The following is a 17,228-nucleotide window of genomic DNA, read 5'->3' on the forward strand; positions in this document are numbered from 1 at the left end:
TAGATCTTAATTTGTCAGGAACATAATTTGACAATGTTTACCCTAGGATAAAGAAAAACAGATCTAATTTTATGGACATGTCTTTTTTAAAAAATCAAACTTTTAAATTCAAGCCAAAACAGTTACAATTGAAAATCCCATCCTGACTGAAGAGTCACATTGATTGGGAACATCCATGCAGGTGTTTCATTTTTAAACCCACTTAATGTTTCATTATGTAAAAAAACAAACAACAAAAAACAACAACTCACAACACTCTGTTTTATAGATACAGAATCACAGTATATGATTAATGGGTGGTGATCAAGTACAGTGGTACCTTGGGTAAAGAACTTAATTCATTCTAGAGGTCCGTTCTTAACCTGAAACTGTTCTTAACCTGAGGTACCACTTTAGCTAATGGGGCCTCCCGCTGCCACGGCACGATTTCTGTTCTCATCCTGAAGCAAAGTTCTTAACCTGAGGTACTATTTCTGGGTTAGCGGAGTCTGTAACCTGAAGCGTCTGTAACCCGAGGTACCTCTACTTATGAACTTAATTTATTCCGGAAGTCCATTCTTACCCTGAAACTGTTCTTAACTAGATGTGTGCTTTCGCTTATGGGGGCCTCTTGCTGCCGCTGCACCACTGGCACAAAATTTCCATTCTCATCCTGGGGCAAAGTTCTCAACTCGAGGTAACTCTTCCAGGTTAGCAGAGTTTGTAACCTGAAGCATTTGTAACCTGAGGTTTTGTAACTCGAGGCACCACTGTATTTCCTACACATGACTGCAGTGTTTCAGTAGATGCAAATTTGGAAAGTAAAATTCTTTCCTTTTCTTCTTTAGATGCACAAAATTTAAGCTCTGTTTAAATGGTCATCAGAATGCACATAACGTGGAAATAGGACTCTGCATGCTTGTGGCCATTGGCTTTGCCCCATGTGCATCTGGCATAATGTGTGAAAGAGCCTACTCACTCATAACCTGCATGTGAACAGGCCCCCTCCACGAGACCAGGAAACTCTTTGCACACGCTCTTTCAGAAGTTACAGCAAGTGTGTGTAAGTGTTTTGTCATCCAGTGTAATTCTGTTTCCCCTTCCCCACCACATACAGGCCAACATCTTAACAGTGCTTTTGTGTATTGAGCTGTTGTATTTGTCACATGGTATGAAAGACACCAAACTGGCAATAATGAAAATGGCTGTAGTCACTCCATTCAACTGTGTAATTGCATAAAGTGTTGGACTTTGGAGACCTGGGTTTAAATGCTCCATTTCTACCAGAAACTCATTCTGTGAACTTGAGCAACTCTGTATACTATGGAGCTAAAGCCGTTCCCATAAAACTATCTGCCTATTTACATCAGGAAGGCAACTTCATTGTACTGTATTGTTTTTGACATTTGCTAGAAACATTTTTTTGTTTTGTTTCAGTAAGCCTAGGATGTAGGGTTGTTTTGAATGTTTGTTGGTTTTATCACTGTTTTATGAGTAATCTGTTTTAAATAAACTGCTTGGACTTTAAAATAAATAAAAATAAATTATGTGCTTATAAATAGCACCTTGCACGTTCCTTTGGCTCAGGTCAAGTATCTAGCAACGTGGCACAGTATGATTGCAGATAAAATCTGCAAAATATCTACATATAAATGCAGCTTAAGAAATATCCATACCAATTCAGCATTTGGAACTTGATCATTTGGGGAAGAGCATTTAGATTGTAGTGTGACCTCAGAAACTCACTTCAGTCAGGAGGTTTTGTGCTTCATTGTGCAGCAGCTGGAACCTTAGTCTTAAAAGGCAACTCAACATGCACTCCATTGATTTACTCTATTCTAGAGATAAAGCAGACTGCAAATCCGAAGGCCTTCACATTGATTTCTCAGCTATTTATGATGAGCATTTTTGGCTGCCACTGCCTTATGGAGATCCAGGCTTGGTGGTGCACTCAGCAACATGGCAAGATTGTAAACCTGGGTTATCACTGCCAGATGTCCCTAGTCTATAATGCTAATTATTATTATGCCTATAATGCTAATTATTGCAGAAGGTAGGCTGCTTGGTTTCACTTTTGATTGCCCACAGGTATTTCTGCACCACCATTGTTTTCACCTTTTACTGGCGGTTGCATTTACAGTGCTGATAAGATTTTCTTTATTATTATTTTTTGGACTTACTGATCCATACCCCTGAATGATGTTGTATGTATTCTGTTGTCTGGGTATTGTTGCATTTATTTATTTTTTTAAAAAAGCATGCTTCAAGCCAAGGGAAGTGAGACTGCATCTGCTTCCTCATATGTTCGTTTGAATAGAAAAAATACATCAGTGCTGTCATTTGGACATTACGAAATAAATATTTCCCTATACAGGGTATGAATCTGTATGTACAAATTATATAACAGGGGAAGCAGCCTTCTTATCTGTGAAAAAGCATACTGGATGAAACCTTGCATTTTATGGGTTTCCGTACAACAGGGAAAGATAAACTACAAAGATAGGTAATCTCTGTGAAATTTCCTTGCATTGGTTCTTATTGTCTAGGTTTAGCTAAAGATTTATCACTTAAAGCTGTAGAAATAACACTGAGTGTGATACTTATCAGGGCAGACAAGGGTCATATGACGTTTGTTTCAACAGCTGTGGATAATGCCCTTAGGAACAAATTCTAGCCCATGTTGGCATAAACTTCATGGTCTCTAGCGGCAAGAAATAAGACACAGGACAACATTATTTATTACAACAATAATCTCTTGCTATTATATGGTTACATGGCGTCTTGCAAGCTATTAAAAGAAATATATGAATCAATGTGAGAATATCTCCAGGAGGAGGGAAATCATTATGGAAATATACTGAATAACTAATTTTAAACCCCCCACTTTTCAATCCCAGTTTCCAGATATTCACGAATGTTTTAAGATCTAAACTTCACCCAGTCTGGTGCAATCGTGAGATGATAAACATAGCCCCCTCTGCTTGTTCATCAACAGGGGCATGTGATGATTGGAAGGTACATGCTGGTGCCATTAGTTCTGGAGAGTCTGAATGTTTTAAAGTTCTTCCCCCACTCTGAATTCATATTATTTTGCCCCAAATCTAGTTTTCTGCAAACCTAAGCATGAAGATTTAATCAGTCCGCGAATTAACTACCTTCACCCAGAGGGAGTACTTAATCTGACTATCAGCACAGTTACTGACAGTTGGGTGGTATATAGATGGATGAGATTCAGGGGATAGATTTTAAAGAGGTCTGTTCAATATTGTATTGATTTTGTGGCCAGCTTTGAATGTGAAAGGGAAGAAAATGAATGGTTAGAACAGCAGCAGCTACTCTTTTAACCTCACCACCCCAACTTTTCCTTTGTTTTAATTAATTCCCCCCATTTTGTCTTTCTCAAATTTTTCACAGTCACTTTAGTATATGTTACCAATGATGCATTTTGAATAATAGTCCCAAATATTCTGCATATTTGGAAATAAAGACCCAGGCGTCGAATGTAAATTATGTTGTGCACCTCATTGGTGATGGTGGTGGAGATCGTGTAGCCCTTCAGATGCTTATTGGGCTCCCTCTCTTCATCCCAGACCACTGTTCATACTGGCTGGGGGTTGGGGGACTTAACCCAGAAAGCAAGATGTTTTCTTTGCAGAAAGACAGGGTTACATAGAGATAAGGAACAACAGGGAAGAGAGCACCATTGTCAGCTTATGATAGGTTCCGAAAAGCTGCTTGAAGCAGTTCTTGTGCATGGGGAAACATTGACCCACCAGATGTTGTGGAGCCACATCTCGCATCATGCCTGGCTTTTGGCCATGCTTGCTGGGGCTGGTGGGAGTTCTAGATGTTCAGCAACATCTGCATTCAGTCGCCCTGATCCCGTGAAGGAGATCTGCATCTTGTACGCATGCATTACTAGGATGGCAAACTGTGGACATAAATGCACCTCTGAATAAGGACCCCATCTATCAGCACCACACTGTTTAGTACGGAATGTGTATTTTGAGGTGCTTTCAAATATGCATGCAAACAGATGCATGCTAACAGCTTATTTATTCGTCTTGGGTTGGGGCATTATGAGGGGCTTTTGTTGGAAGGGTATTGTTGCTGCTGATGCTAATTTTTTGTATCTTTATTTTGGATTAATGTGGAATTTGTTCAAATTGGTTGTGTACTTTTTGAAATTTTGTTTATTTATAACTGCTTTTAGGTTTGTAGTTATGTATTTTTTTATACATTGTAAGCTGCCTTGAGCATAGTTTTAACTTTGGAAAGGTGGCATACAAATAAAAGGCTTGGCTGATTGATATTTCTTTTTATATCGGCCCGGGTTTTCACTTTCTAGTCAGATGCTGCCAAGGCCCTTGCTTGCTTTATGCTCTAGACCCTCTGGCTTCTGAGCTGAATCCAGCTTACCAGCCCTCCCCATCTGACCCACCTCTACCTCTCATCAACAGATGAAAAATCTGTGGATGTGTGTGAACACAAGGAATGTGTGGCCTTTGCAACACCCATATTGAGCACTGGCCCCAACCCATTTGGATTTGGTTCTACCAACCATTGGCATACAGCTTCCAGCATGTTACAAGAGAATGTAGTGTTTGGTCTGGTTCCTAAACTCTGCTAGCTGTTGTTATGTCCTAGCAGTTGGCGGACAAGATCCTAGCTTTTCCTTGCCTGCTGACACCATACCAAAAAGGACCAAGTGGTTGGAGCTACTTCCCCATGAGGAAAAAGCTGCAACATCTGGGGCTTTTTACTCTAGATAAATAGCAAAGGGGGCATGATAGAACTGTATAAAATTACTCATGGTGTAGAGAAGGTGGGTGGAGAAACTTTTTCTCTGTCTGTCCATGCAAGAACTTGTAATCCAATGAAGCTGAATGTTGGAGGATGTAAAATAGAAAAGGGGAAAAAAAAGCATTTCTTCGGACAGCACCTACTGTGGATTTTGCTCCCCCAAGATGCAGTGATGGCTTCTAACATGGACGGTTTAAAAAGATTAGACAAATTCATGGAGAATAAAGTTATCAATGGCTGCCAGCCACAATGGCTATGTTCTGACTCCCCTGTTTGGAGGCAGTATGCCTCTGAATACCCATTGCTGAGTATTGCAGGTGCAGAGAGTGCTGTTACATTCAGGTTCTGCTTGTGGGCTTGCCATAGGCCTATGAAGTGGGGTGAAGTGCCTGCCTCTGGTGGTAAAAGTGCAAGAGGCCATGCTTGGGCCACCCCACCACTTCTACCGCTGGCGGTGAAAGGGACGCATTCTACTGCACAGTGGTGTCCACTCATCTCCCACCCCGAGGTGGAGAAGCCAAGTGGCAATGCTAAGAGAAATGGCCCAGCTCTCGCACGGTTCATCAAAAGCCCGGGAGTTCTGGTAGCAGAAGTGGGTGTGGGTGAAAGTGGAGGGTGGGGCATCGTGGTGGTGGGGGCAGGAGGCTGCCTCTGGCAACAAGCATTTGGTTGGACACTGTAAACACAGGATCCTGGACATTTGGCCTGCTCTCCCTGTGCTCTTAGCTTCTTGAAGAGCGAGAGCATTCTGTTTATCTTAGAACAGTCCATGGCCTTCCAATATGAGTTTAGGCACCAGGTGGGTACATGTCATCAGTGGCGTAGCGTGGGTTGTCAGCACCCGGGGCAAGGCAAGTAATTTGCGCCCCCTAACCCGTGGATTTGCGCCCCCTAACCCGTGGATTTGCCCTAACCCCAGATGTTGCGCCCGGTGCGGCCGGCCCCCCCTGCACCCCCCACGCTACGCCACTGCATGTCATATTTACCTTGCTGTCTGCCTGTTGGGAATCATTAAGAACCAGGAGCATGGGAGAAGGAGATCTTGCCCATGGGGCACACAAGGGGCAAGGACTGATAATGCATATAAAGGGCTAAACTCCTTGAAACAACTAGTCTGAATCCTGAGGATGCATTAATAAGGGACCCAATGGTGCTCTGGACTCTTCTACAGGACTAGCCCTGAGGGTATCTAATTTAGTGCAGATATGAGAAACTTTATCATCTAAGTGCCTGGCAAACTTGTCTCCAGTAGGTTCATCATTCCTCCTTCTAGCCAAATTTCAGAAGCCTCTTTGTCACCTGGAAATGCTTTGCTGGATGGCTACTAGATGGTGCAACAGAAGCAAAGAGTAGTTCTTATTCACTGGAGTCACTGCCATGTCATAGGTGCAGTAATCTGCTTTCACCTATGTTCAGTTGGATTTACCTTGAGATTTATGTATCTTGTGCTCCAGCCTTATTGATTCATCACCTGCAGCTTTCTAGAGTCCAGGAAGCCATGCAAGTTCTACAGCCTCAGACTTGGCAGCAATCATGTTCAAGAGGCCTTTCTGTTAGAATTGTATGTTAAGCATACTTTTGTTATGTATCCATATGTACATGCATATAATACTGATATATATTTATGTTAACCTCTGGTAAGTGATAAGCATTAACTAGAGTTGTACCATTACTCTTTTGCAGAGAACACTTTTGAGTGTGCTTTCAAGTGGCACTTTTTTCTTTCTTACTAACGATCTGCTGCTTTGCTTAAAAAAAAAGGGGGGGTGGAATCTTGTTTCTTTTTTACTATGTGAACCCAGCCAGCCAGGGATTCCATTACAAAATCCACATTCAGATCTACATTCTGATGCCCTTCCAAGAAGTGGCAGGGTGATGCTTCCTTTTTGCCTAGCATAGCAAAACAGGGAGTGTCAGCTCAGTTGCTAAGGCAACGGAGATGAATCCTCTCTTCTCTGTGAAAACTTTAATACTCCTTTGAGTGCTTCCTGGGGAAATAACACCTGCAAAGAGGGGATGGTGAAATGTTTTAATACTTGGTGCATCTTGACTTCAGCAGGAACAAAGGAGATCTTTTATCCTGCATTTTCACAACTGGTTGGCTAAATTGTGTGGGAAGGGGAGGGTTCACCTTACATTGACCTCTAGAAGAGGATTTTGTAGCTATGTTGGCTTATCTGGAATGGCCCATCCCATGTCCCTAAACTAGTCACACAGGTGTTGTTACCACAAATCCTTCTTGGATTGTAGATACCAAATTTGATTTATTTAATAGTGGCCAGTAAGTACCATGCCTTTTGAATGCAGGCTTGTATTGCTTTCTACATTTATTTAGTGTGTCTAAGAAAGCTTTATTATAAATCTGAGCAAACGTAGGCTTTTAACATTATTAGTTTATCCAAGGATTAAGGGAAGTTCTATATTTGGGCTGCAGTGTTTCAGATGAAATTTAATGTAAACTGCTGGTGGCTAGGAAGAAGGAAAGATGTTACTATTTTAAAATCTAAAATGCTACAGTTTATCATGGAATTGGTATTATACTGAAGTCAACAGTTTAGGTAGCCCAAGTTGCAAGGATATGCCATTTTTAACCAGCTGTTTTCCGTGGTTGTTGGTCTCCACGTGTACTAGGAACTAGGAGATTTTGCCATTTGAAAACTGTTCTGAAATCCATTTATGTGATTTGGTTTTGCAGATTAAGACGATCTTCTAATCACATTGTACTAAGAGATTTCTAATTTGAGTTTATAAAGGGAACAGAGCTTGGATACCTCCCAAAATGTACTATGGTAATTCTTGGCCTCTTTTCACAGTCAGTGCCTCCAAACTTATGAATGATGTTGCTGTTAGGTTATTGTAAACCATTTTGCTTCATTCAAAGATACTAAGGAACAAACACTTTAAAAAAAAGTGTTACAGTTTCGTATGAATTATATTTATAAACTGTTCTTTTGTATTCTCTGATAATGTGGTCACTTTGAATTGTAGCTTTCAGATCTCCCTCTTTCCAAACTTTAGATGAAGAAGAGAGTTTTGTACATTCCCATGCTGCATTTAGTTGCCCAGTTTTGCTGGCCTGGTAAATCATAGACAATGCTTTTCTGCAAATGCACTAATAGGGGGAGAAACAAATCATAATGACAAGTCAATGTCTGTTTCTGGATTACCCACTCATGGCTTGTTTGAGTGAAACAAAGCATGAACCTCGATTCGGATGTATCATTTAGATAGGTTTCATGACTTATTTATTTCACGCACTGGCCCAAAGTGGGTGCAGTTGGCATATGCAAGGCGAGCGTTGGCTTACCATGATGTGCAGATCTGATCAGTGTGATTTTTCCTTAACTCAGTTCATCTGAGGCTCCATTTCATTCACAGATCTTAAAACCTTTTTGGTTTTCGTTTTAGTGGAATGCTTTGTAAGGTTAAATCTCCTAATAATGAACAGTTGACATTTTCATCAAATTTGGATATCTAGCTTTATTATGTACAATTTCAGCTGAAGTGCAAAGTGATAGGCTAGGATGCAGACCTCAATAATATGCACACCCCTCCTTTTCAATGTGAATTAATTTACATTCTGAGAGAATAGAGCCAGTACTGCATTTCCGTGCATCTTTCATTTGTCATTAGCAGACCAGTTCACAGACAGAGATAAACTGTCCTTTCAGCAGTACCAGAATGTATAAAATAACTGGTGGTAAATTGCTATGAATACAGCTTGATTTTTACAACTTCTCTACAACTAAGGATTTGTAATCACAATCAGCTAATGCTGACTTTCAAAATTGTTTAACATTTATGGACTGTGTTGGTTTGTAAATCTTCTTAGCCCTCCTGGGAGCAGCTCAGGCAGAAGCCTTTTGTGCAGTGATCTTTATACCCTGTTGCCTTTAGCTTCCTCTTTTGTGCTCATCTTAAAATGTTTTCTTGTCCCCTGGTGAAAAGATGGGATGAATTCCATTTGGATGGATGAGCCAACAAGGAAGGGTAAGGCCAATAAAGAATTATATTCACAGTGCAACTGATGTGGTTTCTAGACTCAGACCCAAAGAGGAGAGAAATCTGTGCTGCCCCTGAACCTTTTGGGAGACAAAACACAAAACACTACAGACCTTGCAGTCTGTAGTGGACAGTTTAATAGGGTGGATCCTTATTGCCTCCAGTAGAGCAGAAAATGAGTGCAGCATATAAATGTATTGAACAGTTTCCCTCTGTGATTTCTTGCACATAATTTGTAAATGATTCTGCATTTATTCTGGGAATACCAGTGCTTTAATTAGAAATATAAAAAAATTACTGCTTCCTACAGCAAAGGTACTTCTTAGGGAAACCCAGATCTTAGTATGGTTTTCTGAACCTAAAGACCAGTCTAAATGCACTGGCTCTGGATTGACTGGATTAGCTCCTCAGCTGTTAAATGCTTTTCTCTATGAAGTTCACACTGCTTGGTTGGTCTTCAAGAAGCAGGCAAGCTGCCCCTTTTCTAGTGAGAGTAGCTTTACTTTGTGCAACAAAGGAATTAAGATTGCTGTAAGAAATATCAGCAACCTCAGATATTCACAACTTTGATGGCAGAAAGTGAGGAGGAATTAAAGAACCTCTTAATGAGGGTGAAAGAGGAGAGCGCAAAATATGGTCTGAAGCTCAACATCAAAAAAACGAAGATCATGGCCACTGGTCCCATCACCTGCTGGCTAATAGAAAGGGAAGAAATGGAGGCAGTGAGAGATTTTCCTTTCTTGGGCTCCATGATCACTGCAGATGGTGACAGCAGTCACGAAATTAAAAGATGCCTGCTTCTTGGGAGAAAAGCGATGACAAACCTAGACAGCATTTAAAAAGCAGAGACATCACCTTGCCAACAAAGGTCCGTATAGTTAAAGCTATGGTTTTCCCAGTAGTGATGTATGGAAGTGAGAACTGGACCATAAAGAAGGCTGATCACCGAAGAATTGATGGTTTTGAATTATGGTGCTGGAGGAGACTCTTGAGAGTCCCATGGACTGCAAGAAGATCAAACCTATCCATTCTTAAGGAAATCTGCCCTGAGTGCTCACTGGAAGGACAGATCCTGAAGCTGAGGCTCCAATACTTTGGCCACCTCATGAGAAGAGAAGACTCCCTGGAAAAGACCCTGATGTTGGGAAAGATGGAGGGCACAAGGAGAAGGGGACGGCAGAAGACGAGATGGTTGGACAGTGTTCTCGAAGCTACTAACATGAGTTTGACCAAACTGCGGGAGGCAGTGGAAGGCAGAAGTGCCTGGCGAGCTCTGGTCCATGGGGTCATGAAGAATCGGACACGACTAAACGACTAAACCACAACAAAATTCAGCAATGGAGAAGTAACAGAGTCTTAATCTGTTACTTTTTAAAAAAGCTGTATGTGGCATCGGCTTTTTTATTTGAACTGTTTTTTAGATTTTGTGTTGTTTTATTATTTGAAAACACCTTGTGGGTATAGTAGAGCAAAACGGTTGAATAGAGGAAGGAGAAAGCAAGTGATTTCACACGAGAAGTCAGTTGATTGTGGAGCTTTAGTAAACGGCAGCAATTTTGGACATGGTATTATGGTGACCATGGAGAGAGGAGATGGGCAGTTCTACTAGGCTTAGTAAGTGATAACTTTTTTTGTCATTCTAACAATCCAACAACACTTGCAGGAACTCCTGGAAATGAGCTTTGGCTCCTTTTGTTTCTTGGTATGCCAAAATGAAAGTAATGCCATCAGATTTAAATGGGAGCATAGATGTATATATGTCTTTGAAGGTTTACTTATGGTGAAGTAATAAAAAGTAAAAAGTAAAAGTAAAAAGTAAAAGTATCTGAAGAAGTGTGCATGCACACAAAAGCTTATACCAATAACTAACTTAGTTGATCTCTAAGGTGCTGCTGGAAGGAATGTTTTTATTTTATATTTTATTTTATTCAATAAAAAGTAATGAAAGGATCATGAACTCCCCCTTCATGACAAAGAAGGGAAAACTAGTTTGACTTGTTACACAAACTTAAGTCAGAATGTTAGTATGTACAAACAGAATTAGCACATGATAGCAAGTTCTTTCCACTCTGATTGCAGATTACTGTGTCAGTGTGTCAATTCCGTGACACTGTTTCATCAAGCCTGCTAACATGGCTGATTGCTCTGCACACTATCTGGCTGGGATCAGTGCTTGGATAAAGATGAAATGGTTGCAGCTCAGTTCAGAAAAGAATTAGGCTATATTGGAAAGTTCAGTGAACTAAATAATTGAACACTGAATGGGCCAAGTTTTTCAGCATCTCCATCCCCCTCTTGTCTCTAAATAGGAGCCTGTCTAACTTTTGTTACTCTTATCAGCTTAGCCAGAGCACTGAGATTTTCTTAGGCGATACATTTCAGATGTATCTGAATTGAGGTTAAACACCCACTACCCGAAGGATGTTGCCTTTCATTTACAGCTATGCAGCAGTCTAATATGTAGATAGGAGTCAACTCCTGGGGGCTGAGGTTCCTTCGCCACCCCTAAAATATTTGAAGGGGCTGCCCTTCCCAGTTGATGGGTGTTGTCATTCAAATGGTGTATGTGTGTGCCATGCCATGTGATTGATTATGTGGGGCAGGGCTTACCTGGGCCCCCAATATTTTATTCAAGTTGGCACCCCAGGTCTAATATATGTGGAGTTAATAGTTTCCAGATGTCTTGTCTCACCTGATGCATAATGTAATTGATACATAGACTCCCAACACATATGGTTGGGAAACCCCCTCCCCCTCCTTTCATACTTCATAAATATGAAAGACTTGATAGGAAAGGGACATGGAACAGTCTCTCTCCCCCACCCTCATGTCTCCTTTTTAAAACCATAATTTCCAATGGGTGTTGCAGTGAGTAGAGAACAACAATATTTTTCTTTCTTCGGTCCTAACTGTTAAATGGGCAGAAACAGGAAGTCAGGAGCAACCAGGCTCCTTCACATCCTGTGCTGCACCCTGACAATATTGTTTTACGAGTCTCTGCCTGGATATACTGTATTTTAGTTGCCAAATCACTTGTGTCAGCACCTGCAGTGGTGCATCATTTCTTAGTACTGGAAGCCACAGCACTGTGATTTTACCAAACAGGAAGACGCATGCACTCACTTGAATTATCCCAAGTTCTTTTGTAGCACTACAGTTTCCATACTTCCAGTTCAGCATTCTTCTTTTATCTAGTGCTGGGCGGTTTCCGGAGCTGGGCAGCCTCTTCAGATCATGCGCACTGCTGTAATACACTTGAAATGTGGTTGTGTAATTTCAGACCTTGGCGGGATTGACAGGTGGTGTAAAGTTGGTAGTTCCGAAAGTCTTTGAAATTGCCCTTGCGAACCTTACGCTGCTCAGAGTTGCATTTGAACTGGAAAGAGAAATCATTTGATTTGTTGTAAGTTGCAGCACTGACAGTAAACATGACAGACAGGTTAACATCTCTCCAAACCACATTCTCACACACCGGCTATTGCTTCTTCTTTTTGGTCTTTTTAGTGGTTCACCAGCAACACTGTCATTTTCTGTAAGTCCACATGAAAATATGCAGATGAAAAACTATCTGCTGCTCTTGCCTCCCACTCCTCATCAACTTACACTGCATACGACTGTTTACTTTAAAAAAAACATAAAGCACTTCGCATTGAGTTTAATTAATAATTAACATAATAATGGTTAATAAACACAGTTATTAAAGGCAGTGATAGTCCAAGACCCCATGAAGTAGGATAGTGGGGTAGAAAAGCTGGGGCGGGGGGGGGAATCCCACCTGGCAAGCAATGCGCCCCTTTGGTTTCAGATAGTACATGGGTAGATGAGTCTAAAAAGCCCAGGTCACAAATTTTCACAGCTCTCTAGTGGCTATGGTGGATCATTTACCAGGAGTAATGTATTTAGCAATAACTCTGGAAGTGTATCCTTGATTCCAACCAAACTAAGCCTCCCTCATAGGGCTTTTTAGACTCACCTAGCCATGTACCCATGTATAAGGGACATGGGTGGTGCTGTGGTCTAAACCACAGAGCCTAGGGCTTGCCGATCAGAAGGTCGGCAGTTCTAATCCCCGCGATGGGGTGAGCTCCCGTTGCTCAGTCCCTGCTCCTGCCAACCTAGCAGTTCGAAAGCACCTCAAAGTGCAAGTAGATAAATAGGTACCACTCTGGCAGTAAACGGTGTTTCTGTGCACTGCTGTGGTTTGCCAGAAGCGGCTTAGTCATGCTGGCCACATGACCCGGAAGCTGTACACCAGCTCCCTCGGCCAATAAAGCGAGATGAGTGCCGCAACCCCAGAGTCTGCCACGACTGGACCTTATGGTCAGGGGTCCCTTTTACCTTTAACCATGTACTATCTGAAATCAAAGGGGCACATTGGTTGCCAGATGTGAAATATATTGGCACTATTTTCAGCTCTCCGACTCCACTCGGACTTCAACTTAGGTCTCCTAGCTCAGTGCGCAACTCTTTATCAGTTGAGCAATGCTAGAACCTGTATTGGGACCTTTTTATTATGCACATCAAGATTGCTAGCTGGACTGTGTAGCTCGCTTGCTCAAATATTTGGTGAAATGAGCAAGCAGATTCTTTATTTAAACCTTAAAATGTTTTTAAGATTAAAAGAAATATCAAAAGTAAAAAATGCTTACGCACTCATGTGGATTTTCGAACGATTAGTGAAGAATTAAAAAGCTCAGTCCTATAAGTGGGTTATGAGAGTGAGTCATCTTCATGGTTCATTTAATGACTATTACCCAGGGAAAACTGATACGTATGTAGCTGCATATCTGTTTCTCTTGAGTAATAGCCACTAATGAACCATAGTGCGTGTTGGTTTACTCTTGAGCCCGTTATGCCTACGAAAAGCAGGTGTACGGTTGTATGCTCATAGATTCCATGGTTTCTTCACTGCCAAAGCAGAAGTAAAGCAGAAGAGAATTTCAGAATCATCCCGCATATCTTTTGAAGTATTTTATACAGCTAATCGGGACGCGGGTGGCACTGTGGTCTAAACCACTGAGCCTAGGGCTTGCCAATCAGAAGGTCGGCAGTTCAAATCTCTTCGACGGGGTGAGTTCCCGTTGCTCAGTCCCACCTCCTGCCAACCTAGCAGTTCAAAAGCATGTCAAAGTGCAAGTAGATAAATAGGTACTGCTCCGGCGGGAAGGTAAATGGCGTTTCTGTGCGCTGCTCTGGTTTTGCCAGAAGCGGCTTAGTCATACTGGCCACATGACCCATAAAAATTGTCTGCGGACAAACGTTGGCTCCCTCAGCCAGTAAAGCGAGATGAGCGCCGCAACCCCAGAGTTGTCTGTGACTGGACTTAACTGTCAGGGGTTCTTTACCTTTACCTTTTTATACAGCTAACGATTGTACAGGCAGCCCCCCATTTACACCTGTTCAGTATGCATGACTGCGTATATATGCATCACACTGAACCTGGAAGTGACCCAGAAACACCACAAAGACACCACTGAAATGTCACTGAAAGGGTACAGTGGGGCTGGAGTGGGGTGGGGTGGGTTGGAACGGGGGCAGAATTGGGTGTTCACAGGCTTTTCCAATGGGTTTCAAATGGGGGGGGGGGGGCTGCCTGTATCCTGGGTTAGTGGTGTCCATGGCTGGTGTTAAGACTAAGTAAACTAGATGGCCTACTTGCCCTAAATTAGGGGACCAGGAGTCCAAACTTTGGAGTATTATGTGCAGAATACAGGTTCTAGATGGCTCAATAGCTCATAGCTACTGTTCAGGAGATTCAGACAGAATAGGAATGGAACATGTAAAGACCATTCCTTTACTTCACAGAGTAGTTTGTCTGTGTGCTTTCTGTTTGCAGGGCTTTTTATTTGCAACAGATTCCAGCTCATGCAGAATACATTTAGAAACTCATCGGATGATTGGTTCTGTTTGGTTTCCACATGATATGTGAAGTCACAGGATGCCATCCAACTAAGTCATATTCAGTGTAGACCCATTGCAAGCAATGGACAAGTTACTGGTGGTCATTTATTTCAGTGAGTTCACTTTGGGCATAAGTCACTTTATTGACTTGGGTTGAAATTCTAAAGGTGTTAACAAAAGGGTGAACCCCATTCAATACAATGGAACTTACTTCGGAGTGAACGTTAATAGGACAACATGGTTAGGAAACATTTTTTACATGATAAGCAAGGCAGAGACATTCATGACACATATTTCCCTCGCTGTGGCCCCATGGTGGCGCATGATTGTGCCTTTTGGGGTGGCTTCTTCAGCTATTTATAGTGCAAAGGGTTCTGCTGCATCATGAATAATCGTTGGTTCTGCCATTCTGCAGGTTAACAGTGATTTGGAGGCAGATGGCAATGCTAGATACATTGGTTTATAAAAAGCTAAAATCAGTTACTTGTTTAGTATTAAATTTAATGTTGATATTGTGGTGGGCATCCACACAATTTATTTATTTATTTCTGGAGGAAGGGAGGAATGTTAAACACTGAAATGGTAAGCTGGTTAGTTTATCACCACACAATTAGTACATGCAGATTTTGCTTCTTAACTCAGGTTTTAAAAAACTAGAAACTTACTTTAAAAAAAAGAAAAAGAAAAGCTATGGATATGAACCCACTGTTCATCCAAGGGGGGAGTACTGCCCCCCTCCTCCTGTGGACACCCATGGCTTATATTCGCTAAAGCACCTAGGTAGGTGGATGCTTCTTGCTGTACTACTATGGCAGTCCACTGAAGCTATAATCAATTTTCCCTAGGACAGAGTACATAAGCCAATAGAGTAAGATGCTGCCTGTTCTCTGTGTCAGATTTAATACCTTATGTATATTTGTTAAATGTTTTTCATAACGAAACATTATTGCTCTCTGATGATAGAATTGGAGAAACAGAAACAGAAACAGGAAGGTTTCATAAAATACGGATTTAGAGTTTTTTCCTTTGACACCCATGCAGAGTGTTGGAACTCCAAATTTATTCTGTGCCACCCAATGATGTAAGGCACAGGAATGCAATTTCACCTCTAGACTGCAGTATTCAATCAAGCTGGTATTCAAAATCAGATTGCAGATCTCCCCAAACAAGCAGGTGTCTTCATGATGTACTTAACCTCTGCATTCCCTAACCAGTCCACAACACAACAGATTTGTTTCCCCCTTTCAGCATCCTTTTTTTTGTTGTTGTTGCATGAGGTGGTGTAACATACAGCTAATATTATGTCTCTGTGTATTGGATAAGAGATTTGAAGGATTTAAATATTTTTAATGTTTTTATGTGTTAGCTTTGCATTGAAATAATCCACAAGTACCATTTTAATTCCAAAAACTGTATTCGTCTTTTCACATTTTGGTCCTTTTTTTATCCAGCTTGTAAATTTGTGATATATTCAGAGAGCAGATTTGGTGAAAACTGAAATGTTAGATTTCATAGATACCTTTGCGTTCTCTTGCATATGTGTGTGTATGTGCACGCACACAAACAACTGCAAGATTCCTATCACTATTTCTGAACTGAATTGTGATTATGTGTTTAGAAATCCTTTTAAGCCAAATACATGGTAGTGTATGTGAGGGAGAAATAAGTATCGCAGTATTGCAGCATCCACAGCTACAGGCATCTGGGCTTTCCCACTTTGGTAGCAAATAGGGGGAATTATAGGTTCGTGGTCTGCTTCATGTTAGGAAGACACCCCTCCATCTGTTCGCAGTGCAGCCTGTTTCCAATTTAAAGCACAGATTTCAATGCAAACATCAATTTCTCTCCCCCCTGTTTTATATGCAAAGTGAGCCTTACGAATCACAGTGACACGGCTACTGGGACCCCAACCAAAATTCCCCCCCAAATTCACAGGCTTTTCATTTGAATACCTGCTTACAGTGGTATACAATGGACAGCTTTGAGAAGAAAAATTGATAATCTTCACGGGAGAGTAATTTGAATGAAATTACACTTGACAGCCTGTCTCCAAGCAAGGAAGGAGAGTGAGGGGAGCCTTAGCTAAGCTCCGAAGACCTGCATAAGCCAGTGCTGTTGGAGCTTCCCGGGAAAAATAAATCTACAGTTTTCCCTACATTTGAGGGGGGCTTTTGATTAAACCTGTGCAGCAGTATCTAGTGAAGAAAGGTAGCCATGGAAGAAAATATGGAAGAGGGACAGACACAAAAAGGTATTGTGATAAACTAGTTGCTTGGGTGTTTGTGTGTGTATGAGTGGGATGTTGTCTTTCTGTTCTCTCTATCTCTGCATGGTAATTAAAATTCTTGTGTAGATGGTTGGAAAGATCCCCCCACTTCCATTTTTAAAAGCCATTTTTGTTGTTGCGACAAGATAGGTGGTAAAGATTTTTCCAAATAATTCACAGATATTTCACGCGTAAGGAATGCACAGTGCAGCCCTATATGTAAAATACTAACACTGCCAGCATTTAATGTTAACTGCTTCCCAGACCAGTCTTTGTT

General features: G+C 41.4%; 1 protein-coding gene across 3 annotated transcripts in view; it reads left to right on the top strand.

The window, feature by feature from the left end:
* GPM6A (glycoprotein M6A) overlaps positions 1-17,228 on the top strand; it is a 171,694-nt gene that overhangs the window by 44,126 nt on the left and 110,340 nt on the right. The window contains exon 1 of one of the 3 annotated variants that reach the window (XM_083631346.1): positions 16,451-16,936. The exons of 1 other annotated variant lie outside the window; for it this stretch is intronic. In XM_083631346.1, coding sequence (XP_083487472.1) covers positions 16,900-16,936 — 37 coding nt within the window. In that variant the 5' untranslated portion in view covers positions 16,451-16,899. Of the gene's footprint in view, positions 1-16,450; positions 16,937-17,228 lie in introns of those variants that run through there. One more of the 3 variants, XM_083631347.1, reaches the window with a different exon arrangement.

Source organism: Podarcis filfolensis, assembly GCF_964270895.1.
Source record: "Podarcis filfolensis genome assembly, chromosome: 9".
Taxonomy (NCBI): Eukaryota; Metazoa; Chordata; class Lepidosauria; order Squamata; family Lacertidae; genus Podarcis; species Podarcis filfolensis.